Source organism: Sorex araneus, chromosome 7 (assembly GCF_027595985.1).
Source record: "Sorex araneus isolate mSorAra2 chromosome 7, mSorAra2.pri, whole genome shotgun sequence".
Lineage (NCBI taxonomy): Eukaryota > Metazoa > Chordata > Mammalia > Eulipotyphla > Soricidae > Sorex > Sorex araneus.
This window is the reverse complement of record NC_073308.1, coordinates 63,285,517-63,298,830: the sequence shown is the minus strand read 5'-3', so window position 1 is coordinate 63,298,830 and position 13,314 is coordinate 63,285,517. Positions and strand designations below refer to the sequence as shown.

The 13,314-nt window shown below is 46.4% G+C and overlaps 1 protein-coding gene across 1 annotated transcript in view; it reads right to left on the bottom strand.

Annotated features, from left to right (window-relative positions):
- Nucleotides 1-13,314, bottom strand: part of NR3C2 (nuclear receptor subfamily 3 group C member 2) — a 331,105-nt gene that overhangs the window by 89,233 nt on the left and 228,558 nt on the right. Inside the window, exon 4 of the mRNA XM_004606186.2 lies at nt 7,691-7,807. Within this exon, the coding sequence (XP_004606243.1) occupies nt 7,691-7,807 (117 nt within the window). The remainder of the gene's footprint in view (nt 1-7,690; nt 7,808-13,314) is intronic.

Sequence of the window (13,314 nt, the reverse complement as noted above, 5' to 3'; positions counted from 1 at the left end):
GCCGTCATCCACTGTCGTTACAGCTTCCTGAGCCCGAGATTCTCTCTTTTCTCACGACACGTCCCAGTACAGGAGGCAAAGGTGGACAGCACTCAGTAACTGAATCCACAGGTCCCTAGGCAGAGTGGAGCCAGAATCAGGCCTCTGCTGGGACCTACTAAGGCTTTGGTTTCGAAGCCATGGCAAGCAAGACAGTTACCATTTTATTTTTTAAATTTATTTTTTTTTCTTTTTGGGTCACACCCGGCGATGCACAGGTGTTACTCCTGGCTTTGCACTCAGGAATTACTCCTGGGAGTGCTCAGGGGACCATATGGGATGCTGGGAATCAAATCCAGGTTGGCTGTGTGCAAGGCAAACGCCCTGCCTGCTGTACTATTGTTCTGGCCCCAAGACAGTTACCATTTTAGAGCTTCATGAAAGCAATGTGAAAGTGGACATTTTATTTTATTTGTGCGGATGGGGGAGGATCTTCGGATTACTTGGGCCACACCTGGAAATCATTGCATCACTGTCATCCCATTGCTCATCTATTTACTCGAGTGGGTGCCAGTAATGTCTCCATTCGTCCCAGCCCTGAGATTTTAGCAGCCTCTCCTTACTCGTTTTCCCTAACAATTGGAGGCTCTTTTCAGGGTCAGGGAAATGAGACCTATTATTGTTACTGTGTTTGGCATATCGAATATATTATGGGGAGTTTGCCAGGCTCTTGCTCACCTGGAAATACTCAGGGATTACTCCTGGTTTGCTACTAAGGGATCACTCCTGGTGCTCAGGGGACCCTATGGGATGCTGGGGATTGAACCAGGAACTGCTGCGCGGAAGGCAAGTGCCTTGTCCCCTGTGCTGTCTTGTTCTCTCTCTCTGGCCCCTGTGAAAGTGCACATTCTAGCCTGCCTGATCAAAACACAACAACGGGTGCAGCTGTGGAAAGATGAATAAGACCTCTGATCCTGCGCTTTTTAACCACACCCGGTCACGGAGTCCAAGTCTCTCCCTGGCAAAACGAGAGGGCTGGAGAGGGAATCCCTCTCAGGTCTCTGGATTGTGCCAGCAGAGTGGAGCATAGTCCAGCTAGCAATGCCCCAAAGGACTCCTCAGCCTGAGGGTCACTTCACGTCCATACTGTGGTACAGCTTAGGAGACGCTCTGAAGGAGGCTTTGCAAACTCTTCAGAAAATGCCAAGTAAAAGTCAAGCCACTCATCCCCCAGCCAGGCCACGGACCCTTCATGGATCAAGAGCCACCAACTTTCAGACACGCTAGTGGGGCGACAGCAAGAGTGGCAGGTCCCGCCTGCAACCAGGGAAAGCCGTTATTTTTCTTTCAAGTTCCTTTTGGCCTTCTCATGTCTTCGCTCTTTGCAGCCTCCAGCTCCGCGGGAAGCGAGCGGACAGGAATAGACAGCACTGTGGCAGGAAAGGAACAGACAGCACTGTGGACCTACAAGGGAGGAGGCACTGTGGAAGGTATTGATTTCTGAGATGCCCAGACCTACGGCTGCATCTTCCTTCCCCTTTCTATGGCAGCAGTGACTTGGGGGCCCTGGCTGAGGCCACATGCTAAGGAAGCTGAAAGGGAAGGGAAGAATCATTCCAGAGCAGCTAGAATTGCTGAAGTGGCACCCGGCAAGTCTGATGGGTCCCCACGGGTAGCTGGAAGAAGAGGAACAAAAAGGCAGGCTGGGGCCAGAGAGATATAATGCAGCAGGTGAGGCTTACCGTCCAGGTAGTTGTCCTTGATGCACCCGCCGGCCCCATACCTGACCCTTGAGCCCTGCCAGGAGTGATATCCTGAGTACGGAGCCAGGAGGATGCCCTGAACATGGCCTGGTGTGGCCCCCAAACCCAAACCAAACCAAAAGGGAAAAAGAAAGTAGGAGTGACGAAAATAGGGGTGAGCCTAAAACACGTATATATGGAGGATTTCATTTCATTTGCAGTTTTTAATGTGAAAGCTTGAAAATCAATTTAAAAGTGATCCTTCGGATGATTTTTTTTTTAACATAATAAAACTGGCTGTGTTTCTTTCTGTCCAAATTGAAACTGAAGAAGTGAGGCTGCAAAGTAAATTATTAAAGAAAAAGAAAATTACAATGTATGTCACCGCAACTGGGTAACTGGATGAAGTTAATTATTTAATGCATGACCCAGAGTGGTTAAATTATAACTTAAACCTAAAGAAAACAGTAGATTCATAAATACTGATTTCCACTGGGCCCTTTTGTATTCACTGGCCGCTTTGAAAGAATGACCTTGAGATTCCAAGTACCATTTCTCTCGAGTAAGTTCGAGTAAAATCCACAAAGCAACTGATTTTAAAGAAATGGGCAAGAAACCCTGTGAGTTCTATACCATGAGGCGGTCACATGTCACACACGGACCCCGAGAGAGACAGGAAGGAGCACGGCTGCATCAGAGACCCTGAGGTCTATTCCAGTTTTAGTTTTTGCTTTTAGGTCACACCCAGTGTGGCTTGGGGCTTACTCCTGGCACTGTGAACAGGGATCACTCCTGCTGGGGCACAGGGGATCACAGGGGTGCTGGGGATTTAGCTCGGGTCCCATGCGTGCAAGGCGAGTCCCCTGGCCGCAGTGCTCTCTCTCCAACCCTAAAACCCCCAGCAAAGAGCCTGAGTTGTACAACAAACCGACGTCAGGCTCAGAGCTCTGAGTTCTGGCTCTACCAACTCCCTGGCGTTGTGGTCAAGTCACCTTTTACATTTTGTTTTTTGGAGGGGGGACTCCCAAGAGGTGCTTGGGGGTCTGTGGTGCCAATCCTGGGGAGACTCCATCGCAGGTCAGATGGCTCAATGTTTGGGCTCAGTGGTATTGGGGACCACTTGGGCAAATCTGAGGATGTCCTGGGGACTAACTTCCCAGTGTTGGGGACCTGGTGGTGCTCAGGCTGCCCTGGGGTGCTGGATATTAAACTCAGATCCCAACGTCTGGAAGGAACGAACCCCATCCTGCCCCCAAACAGCCCCCCTGGGCCGGCTGTTGAACTGATATGATATCCAGAACCCTTTGAAAGTGGACGGATTGACTGTATGGATCACCAAGTGTGATGCACGGGGATTCAAAGGGAGGGTCACACAGGGGGGCTTAACAGGATGTTTGAAACATACACCCTCTGAAAGTGTCAGTTGTGCAACTCACTCCAGAATACTGGCACTGGAGGGGCCGGGGGCAGAGTACAAGGGTTATAGCCCTTGCCTTGCAAGCGGCTGAGCCTGGTTTGATCCCTGACACCATATAATGTCTCCTGAGCCCCTCCAGGAGTGATTCCTGAGCACAGGCCAGGAGTAATCCCTGAGCACAGATGGGTGTGGCCTCAAACCAAACCCAAACAGACCACTTTTAGGATAAGAAAGACAATTTGTGGGTAAGGAGCTTGACTTACATGTGGCTGACCCAAGTTGAAACCATGGCACTATCGCATACAGTTTGAGTCTTGTCACGAGTGATTTCTGAGCACAGAACTAGGAATAAACCCTGACCACCTCTGGTGTGTTTCCCCAAAAAAAGAGAGAATGAGGAAGAAAACAGAAAAAACAAAAGAAAGAAAAATGGAAAGGAGGAAAAAAGGAAAGAAAGAAAAGGAAGGAAGGAAAGAAGGAAGGATGGAAGGAAGGAAGGAAGGAAGGAAGGAAGGAAGGAAGGAAGGAAGGAAGGAAGGAAGGAAGGAAGGGAGGGAGGGAGGAAGGGAGGGAAAGAAAAAAGAAAGGAAGAAAGGAAGGAAGGAAGGAAGGAAGAAAGAAAGAAAGAAAGAAAGAAGGAAGGAAAGAAAGGAAGAAAGGAAGAAAGAAAGAAAGGAAGAAGAAAGGAAGAAAGAAAGGAAGAAAGGAAGAAAGAAAGGAAGAAAGAAGAAAGAAGGAAGAGAAAGAAAGAGCAAGTTACTTTTGTGATTCTGGGGATCAAACTATGAACAAAAGACACAAAATCTTCTCTCTCCCCTGATGGAATGCATAGTTGAGAAAAAAGAATCACAATTACATGTGCTTACAATTACTTCCCGTGATGGCTATGCCGGGGCATTTCCGTGCTCCCCTGGGAAGGATGTTCCATTATTGCAACTTTGGCCTGACTAAGTAGAGACCAGGGGAGGACACAGAATGATGCTCTGCACCAGGCTGGTCCCAAATGTCAACCGTGCAGAGGTTGACAAGCCTTGTCCTAAAGGTTATGTATGGACCCAGTTAATCCTTGATAATCCTAGGAGGTAGAATTCTCGCTAGGGCTGCTTTGTTATCCTTTTAGATTAATCAATAATAACTATATTTGGAGGAGTACAATTATATAAAAACTACAGCACAATTATACACTACTGTTTAGCATATAATTATATGCTTTTACACATAAATTTTATACAGATAAGTAAAACATTGAGGCGGTGTGTTCAAGTGTTTATTGGAGATGACCATTTTTCAGTTTTTTTTTTTTTCTATTTTGGGGTCACTCTTGGTTTTGCTCAGGGTTTACTCCTGGCTCTGTGCTCAGGGCTCAGGCGCTTGGGCTGCTGGGGGGATTAAACCCCAGTTGGCCACACGCAAGGCAAATGCCAGGGCCGGAACGATAGCACAGCGGGTAGGGCGTTTGCCTTGCACGCAGCCGACACGGGTTCAATTCCCGGCATCCCATATGGTCCTCCAAGCACCGCCAGGAGTAATTCCTGAGCACAGAGCCAGGAGTAACCCCTGAGCATCGCTGGGTGTGACCCAAAAAGCAAAAAACAAAATAAAACAAAACAAACAAGGCAAATGCCATCCCTGCTGTCCTATCGATCCAACCCTGCAGATGACAAGTTCTAAAAATCTGACTTAGAGGTCACTGAACAGTCAGTCCTTAGTGCCACGAGACTGGAGGGGTGAGATGCGCGCCACCTCCACCTGGATTGCTGCAGAAGGCAGTCACTTGCCAGCACTGCATCTCGACAACACAGGTATTAGGAAAAGGTTGCCCTGCCATTAAAGAGCAAGGCCATGGGCTCAGAGCGCCAAGACCTAGTGACCTAGTCCGCTCCCTGGAGGCCGCATCTTTTGACCAACCAGAGGGCACTTGAACCTGTGTTTGAGCCCAAGGGTGGAAGTGCTACAGACATCGCGTGGGTGTTACCACCCCACCACCCCCGTCCACCCCCATGACATCCTGGCCACCATGTCTCTGCTGTGCTTGACGCATTCAGTCCGGGGCTCGCTGGCTCATGTGAAATGACGATGAAGGAACAAGCACAGAAAAATGATGACCTTGCTGAGGGTCCCAGGTGGGGGAAGGATAGAACAAGGGTCCTGCGGGGGCATTTCAGCTCCCGAGAGCTGTCACTGCAGCACCAGCCTCGCTAGCATTCCCTCCCATGAGCAGCCTTAGACAGTCCCATCTCCTCTTCCTTTGGATTTCAAAACCTTGATCTCCTCTGCATATTAGTCCCATCGGCTCCCCACTTCATACTAGTAACTGGTTATGGATAATTTCCTTCATCAAAGTGAAAAAGTCACTTTCTAATGTTTTTGATAGGGGTATTGGGCTTCAACTGGCAGCGCTCCTGCATCACTCCTGGCGGTGCTCAGGGGGCCATTTATGAAACCTGGGATCGAACTGAGGTCGGATATGTGCAAGGCAGGGACCTTACCCCTGTAATAACTCTCTAAAGAAGCCCCACTTATTCTTTTTTCAAGTTATTTCTCTTCAACAAATAGTGCATGAGTCACCTATACATGCATTAAATCTGTATACGATACATACTGCCTGTACTCGCATTAAGTACAATACAAAGTTTGAAGACACACAAAAAATACAATGATTAATTAGTTCTCTCTGACACCTTGTCTCCAAGCTGTGTGGGTCCGTCTAATGAAATAACTACATTGGTGGTTTTGTGTCTCTCATACCAGAAGTGTTCTGTACAGCATACATTCTTTTTCAGAAAACAGGACTACAATTTGCAATATATGAAACATTCTATTTGAAAACTTGGATTTTTGCAATAAATAATATTTTGGAAATCCGCCCATAGAGTGATTCCATTATTTTATAATGCCTGCGATTTATTTAATCAATCCCAAACAGATGAGTAGTTCCAATTTTTAACAATACTGAAATGAAGATCCTAGCTGTATTTCATTTCCTATGCTTCATAAGTGTACTTAGGACAAATTCCTAAAAGTGGAACTGTTGAGTCAGAGGATGTATGCTTTTACCATTTTATTGAAATAGCTAAATTGCTCTCCATAGGGGTTGTATCAATTTATACTTCCACCTAAAATGCATGAGATCACCACTGAGTTTTACTTTATTCCTATATTCATCAAACAACATGTCATAAAAGTGCTTTATCTTTGCTATCTGCAAAAAATGTGTCTCATTTTAATTTTCATTTTTCTTACTATGATTATATTGAGAATCCTGTGTATCAAGAACAAATTGGATTAAACCTATGGGTGTTCTGTTCATACTCTTGGTCTGTTTATTTTCCTTTTGGTAATGAGTTGGCTTTAATTTCTTGTGGGATTATAGGAGCGCTTTATCAAGGTGAGAAATAAACCCTTTGCCTATAAATTGCAAGTCTTTTCCCCCAGTTTCTTAGTTTTTGCCTTTACAGTAACATTTAATTTATAATAGCTTAGAGTTAAAATTCTTTCAGAGCTTCTGGATTTTATATTTAGAAAGGTCTTCTCTGCTTGGAGAATATTTTAAAAAATCCTTGTTTTATCTCAGTACTTCTGTGACTGTATTTCCAAATTAAAATCTTTGAAAGATCAGAATTAGTTTTGTTATATGCTAACAGTCTGGATTCAACTTTCTTGTTTTTCAGATGGTTTTCCAGTTGTCAGAATAATTTCTGTTGAATAATCTCTTCTTTCTTTCACTGATTTGAAATGCCAAATTTCATTATATAAAATTCTCATATTGCTTAACTTTATTTCTTGACTTTCTGTTGATAGGAAAAATACCTATACATATCTCTTCTATTCACAACTGCGAATACTTATGTAAACAAAAAATTTCTTTAGCTATATTAAAGGTTTAATTTGGTGAGTTAGTCTAGGCTCTGATTTACCTTTTTCAAGATTTTTCTGGTTGTTCCTTGGAAACTTAGAATCAGTAATTGGAATTTGTATTAGGACTGTTTATAGTTACCAATTGGTTTGGTCAAAACGGATACCTAGAAAGATGTTGACTCTTCCCATCTATGGACTGTTGTACACTTTTGTCTTTACCTCTCCAGTCCTTTGGTGAAACATCTATAATATTTAAAAGTTTTCCCCCCACACAAGTCTTTCTTTATTACAGTTAGTCCTACAGTGAGGATATATTCCTACATGTTTGATGTTATCATATACAGATCTTGCTTCTAAATACACATGGCAAAAAAAAAAAACCAACATAGCTACAGTTTTCTATAAAAAGTCATTCATTTTTGTTTTGGTTTTGGTTCAGCGCCCAGTTCGCAAAAGCTTAGCAAACTCAGGATTGAAAACTTCACAAAATAACCACATACCATAATTCTTTTTAACTTCTGCAGAGAAATGCTTTTCTGCTAAAATATTTTAGCATGGAAAATAGAACTTGTTTTTAAGCTTTTAGCTATCTTTGCTCCATGGTACCCACATGTTAAATTTTGGGTGTCCACTGAGTTTAATAGTGCTATAGTGACTATTAATAATTTTTATTGAACTAAAATGAAAAACTTACCTCCTAAATTCATCCCAGCTTGAAGGCATTTCTGAAGTCTACAGGCAGGACAATTCTTCCGTCGAATTTTATCAATGATGCAATCATTTCTTCCAGCACATAAATAGTTGTGTTGTCCTGAATAAAATTGAAAAAGTTGTTGAAATAAAGACTATCATACTAATATAAAGCACTAGTAAGTTGAATTAGAATATGAACTCTCCAGCCTTCAAATCATGTCTTCAAAAGAGAAGAAGGGAGGAGCATGGCTGACAGGGAAGAAAGACACAGACGTGATCGGCACAACCCCATGGTTACAGAGGATGAGAGGACACGAATTCTTACAGATTCTCACATGAGTGAGACCTAGAGCGTGTGAGTCTGAGAGCTGTGGACATCATCGCAGGAGATGGGGTCAAACTTCACTCCACATTCTACCAACCTAAAGATCTGACTGCAGATGCTAAAGGTAAGATGCAGAGGCTTAAGGTGAGACGCATCTGCCATCTACACGTGCACCTTCAGGAATACGCCAAATTATAGAACTGGAAACACTGAGCTATTCCACTCGATACACATGATCAACCAACACACACACACACACACACACACACACACACACACACACACACACACACACACACACACACAGCACCCACGCTTAGAGAGTAGCGGCACCTACTGGCAAGATGTAACACTGCAACCTAGCTCTATGCTTCAATGATTTATTCTCTAAATAATTCACCCCAAGGGCTGGAGCGATAGCACAGCAGGTAGGATGTTCACCTTGCATATGGCCGACCAGGGTTCGATTACTCTTCCCTTCTCAGAGAGCCCAGCAAGCTCCCGAGAATATCTCGCCTGCAAGACAGAGCCTGGCAAGCTACCCCTGGCGTATTTGATATGCCAAAAACAGTAACAAGTCTCATGATGGAGGGAGATGTTACTGGTGCCCGCTGGAGCAAATCAATGAGCAGCGGGATGATAGTGATAGTGATAATTCACCCTATATCAGGCTTGGTAAGAAATACTGAGGAGCTAGCAGTCAACAATATAGACACAAGTCTGTTTCTGTGAACTGACATTAATCCTGAAGGGAAATCACACACGGTACAAGACGATTAGGCAAAATGCACGAATGTTGAACAGCATCAGGTGCCAGTGAGAGATAAGGGAAAGGAGCGCGCATCACTGTGGATGAGCAGGAAGACGTTGCTCTTTGAGAAAGACTACCCAGAGCGAGCGCCACTACCGGAAGGTGACCTGGAAGTAGGTCTGTGGGAAACGAAAGCATTCTGTCACTATGTTGGGGAGGAGGAACTATATTGCACTCAAGGAGACGCAAACGAGGAAACAGCAAGGGCAGCTGGGACCCTTGGCATGGCACATCTGGGGATCCAGCGGGAAGGAGCAGAGTGAAGCTAAGAAGGGCTGGAGCAGTGCTGCTAACGTGAGCACCAGCTGCTGGCTCAGGCATTCTTGGGTCTCGTGGAAGATGCTGACTCCAAGCGAGATGCGGGGCAACAAGAGCCGCAGGGCTTGGCGCAGAGAAGTAACTTGATGTGATTCACACTTGACAGGCTCACTCCGGCTGGGGCCCTGAAAGCTCAGAGCAGGGGGGTGGGGAAGGACAGAAGCAGGGTGAGTCCGGGAGGAGGCCGGCATTGTGGCGGGAGGGGAGGGGTGCTGGGGAGCCAGGCCTCGGGTGGGAACGGCAAGGTGGAGAGGAGCTGTTAGATTTTCACTCAGAGACTGGGGCGTGCGGGCAGGCCAGAGAAGCGGGGCAGTTAGAGAGGCAGGACCGCTCCCTGGCTAAAGACTCAGTACCACAGAGCCTCTGAGGACGAAAATGAAGATGACAGGATATGTGGCTTATGGAGGATTATTCCAGTCAGCTTGGAACAGGTTCAGGTTGGCGACACCCGGAAGCAACCTGAACACAAGTGTCAGCAATCAGAGTCCCGGACTGGCGGGGCTGAGGGCAAGGGCTGGCCGGGAGAGGGGCTGGGCCGAGATCCCAGGAGCGGGGACACAGATGGGTCCCTGAGAGCACGCATCAAAAAGCGGGAGGGCACTTCTCTGGTCACTGGTAAGCGCTCCCTGTTGCCTGGTACAATCACAGACTCCTGGTGGAGAGGAGCCTCATGCATGGCAGGAGACGCTCAATGAAAATAACAGGCGTCGGGGCTGGAGTGATAGCACAGCGGGTAGGGTGTTTGCCTTGCACGCAGCCGACCTGGGTTCGATTCCCAGCATCCCATATGGTCCCCTGAGCACCGCCAGGAGTAATTTCTGAGTGCAGAACCAGGAGTGACCCCTGTGCATTGCCGGGTGTGACCCAAAAAGCAAAAAAAAGAAAGAAAGAAAGAAAGAAAGAAAGAAAGAAAGAAAGAAAGAAAGAAAGAAAGAAAGAAAGAAAGAAAATAACAGGCGTCTTTCATGGAATGAAAAGAACTTAATCTAGTGCACATTCTCAGAAACAGTAAATAGTAGGACAAAGGATAAGAAGGTGACGGCAAGGCAAGAGGGGAATCTATGGATGAGAACACATGAAACCCGAAGGCCAGGGCTTCCTCCCGGCTCTGTGCACAGGATCTCCCTGGCCGGCTGAACCCGGTGAGTCCGTGAAGGGCAAGCACCTTAACCTCCGACACTCTCCAGCCCCAGCCTCCTAGGAAACCAGGGATGCTCCACTGCCCAGGTGTCTCCTACTGACTCCACCCAATCCCCTAAGGGCCACAAACTACACCAAACCGTCTCCCTGAGAAGGCAGAGAGCGGGGTCTCCCTGGCAAACCTCAGGAGAAATGGCATCATAAAAACTTCTGTGTCTGTCACGAGCATTTTGACAAATTAATTTCAATAAGTGAAATTAAGGGTTCTCTCTATAAATAAAATTTCCAAAACATCACTCAGAAGATTCCTGTAATTTCCTTTAATAGAAAAATCCCCGGGCTATTTCAATAAAGATGGTATTCCAGTAACTGCACGCTCTCCCAAGTCCAAATCCCCACGATGGATAGAGTGTTGGGACACTCTAAGGCAGACATATTCAGGAATCTGGACAAAACACGCACATAAATAAATTGAAGGGTAATGGGAAAATTTCCCACAATTCTCAGATAGAATATGATTATTTTTTTCCTTATAAAGAGTTAGCCAAAGTTCTTTTTTCCTAGCTGTTAGAAAGCACTGTAAATATACCAAGGCAGGCAGGGGGTGGGCTGGGGTATCCAAGATTCTACAACACGGGGATATATAAGGAGATGTAAAAGCTTAGTGTAAAGGCAGTGTGATCTGAATCTTACAAAACATTCCTCTCAAATGAAACTGTTCTAGCCAAATGCTGCACGCCCACCCACAGGCTAAGACACGCCACTCTGGAGAGTGCCTCCTTAAGCTCGTGAAGAAAGCCAAGGCATGGCACTGACACCAACGTGTGCCTGGCATGTGACTGTTACTGAGAAAATTCCGGAAGAATTAAATGCACACATGCTTCCTGGTAAACAAGGTACGGTACCCAGAGGGCCTGCGGCATACAGACCCAAAGCCTCAAGCACGGTCATGTAAGGCCTCTGGGCCAAAAGAAGACCCACCTGCCAGTGACACTTACATTCCTCTAGGCCCCCTACCCTCGACTCCTTCTTTTCCTGCAGAATGCAAGAGGTCCAAGGATTTGTATGGAAACAGCGGAGGGTTTATCTCATGAAAGTGGAAACAGCGTCAACGAGGTGAGAATCCCAAGCAAGGCGGCTGGACCATCCTGGGGACTCTCTCTGCTCTCTCCACACAACCCAACGGGGCTCCGATGGGCTTGTGAGATCATTCGTGGGATGGAAAAACTTCTTCTAAGAGTGAAAACCTGAAACTTGCTGCAACGCAGCTGGAACTGGCAGATACCGTGCTGAGTGACAGACAAACATAGGATGGTCTCACTTACCTGCACTAGAAGGAAGCTGGATGAGGAAATGTAATGCAGCAAAAGTGGGGTGCCTAGATCACTGGTGACCCCAGTGTTCAGAGAGGAGAGGACAGAGAAGGAAAGAAATTACGGGGGAAAGAAGAGGACGGGAAGTAATGGGTGAACAGGCAGCGGGCTTCAGGTATACCGGTGATAAGGGTGAGGGGTGTAGTCATATATCCAAAACACAGCCTCAGTAACACCGAAAACACGAGATCTAAGCAGCAACCTGGTAATGTGCCTGCCAAGCTGACAGGTGGGGATGGGTTGGGTGGGGAGGGAATGTGGGAACACTGGTGGCAGGAAGTTGACACTGGTGGTGGGGTTCGGGTTGAAATATTATACGCCTAAGACTCAACCATCAGTAAACATTGCAAATTACAGTTCTTTAAGGAAATTTTTAAAATATTGAAAAAAAATACTTATTCACAAAACAAAAGAAAAAAGAAAAAGTAAGTCGGCTGGGGCTCAGGGTCCTTCAGTCCTTCATCTATCTGGGAGGGCCAGAAAGTTGCCACCTGTCTGAGGTCACGGGCAGCATTTCAGAGAAAAGGGCTTCATTCTAGACAGCAGGATGGCTCTGTAGTGAGTCAGTCTGCGAGGGCACAGGGACGCTGAGGCTGCTAGGATAAAGTCACAGGTTTTCAGGAAGGCCGGCAGTATCCCATACACAATGAGACACAGACTGAACTCAACAATGAAAGTGTATCATGCTCCATATTTTATAATTGAGATAGCTTTCAGTTGTAGAATAATTTCATATTTTTAAAAAGCTAAGTTTTATTTTTTCTAAAAGATCCTACAGACAGAAAGATAGTACAGGTACTCGCCTTACATGTGGCAACACAGTTTGATCCCTGGTACCAGACATGGTGACCTGAGCACTGCTAGGAGAGATCCCTGAGCACAGAGCCAGGAGTATCCCCTGAGCACTCTCTGGTGTGTCCCAATCATGGAGGAAAAAAATAGAATGAAGAGCTGGAGAGAGAGGAGCAGGGTAAAGGTTCTGGCCTTGAGTGCAATAATGGTTCCATCCCTGGCACGGCCTGGTCTCCCAAACACAGGCAATGGCCTCTGGCAGAACTGGGAGTAGCTCCAGAGCATCACTGGGTGTGGCCCCAGACTACTTCCCCTCTTATAATATAAAAAGGTGTCAAGGCTAGTCCGAAAGTAGTGAGTGGTCGCAAGGTCAACCTAAAGTCAACCTGCAGCAAACTATAAACTAAAAAGGTGTCAAGTTCCATAAGAACAGTCCTTTCAAACATTCATGTATAGCAAGAAGCCAATTTTGTAATACCTGGGCTGGTCGCAACGAGGCAACACAGCGAGGGTGTGTGAGCGGTCTTGCCTTTCAAAGCTCGATAATGCTGGAAGGAAAAGATGAGGCAGTCGAGCCAACCCAGACAAGAGAAGGCGGCCGGGGGTGCCTGGTGCCTCTGGCTCCCTCCAGCTTCCCACTGACCACAGTCAAGAGCGGACGTGAGATTCTCCGTGAGCTCCCACGGGCTGGAGAGGCTCGGCTCCCAGCTGCTGTGGGAGTGGGCGACAGAGTCCATCGAACACACAGAAAGCAAGAAACGCAAGGCCCAGGGCCTGGACCTGGGGCGCAAGGGGAAACCCAGCAAGGGGATGAGACAAGGTCACGCCGCTCTGGGGTTATGCTCAGTCTTAGAGAAACAAACAAA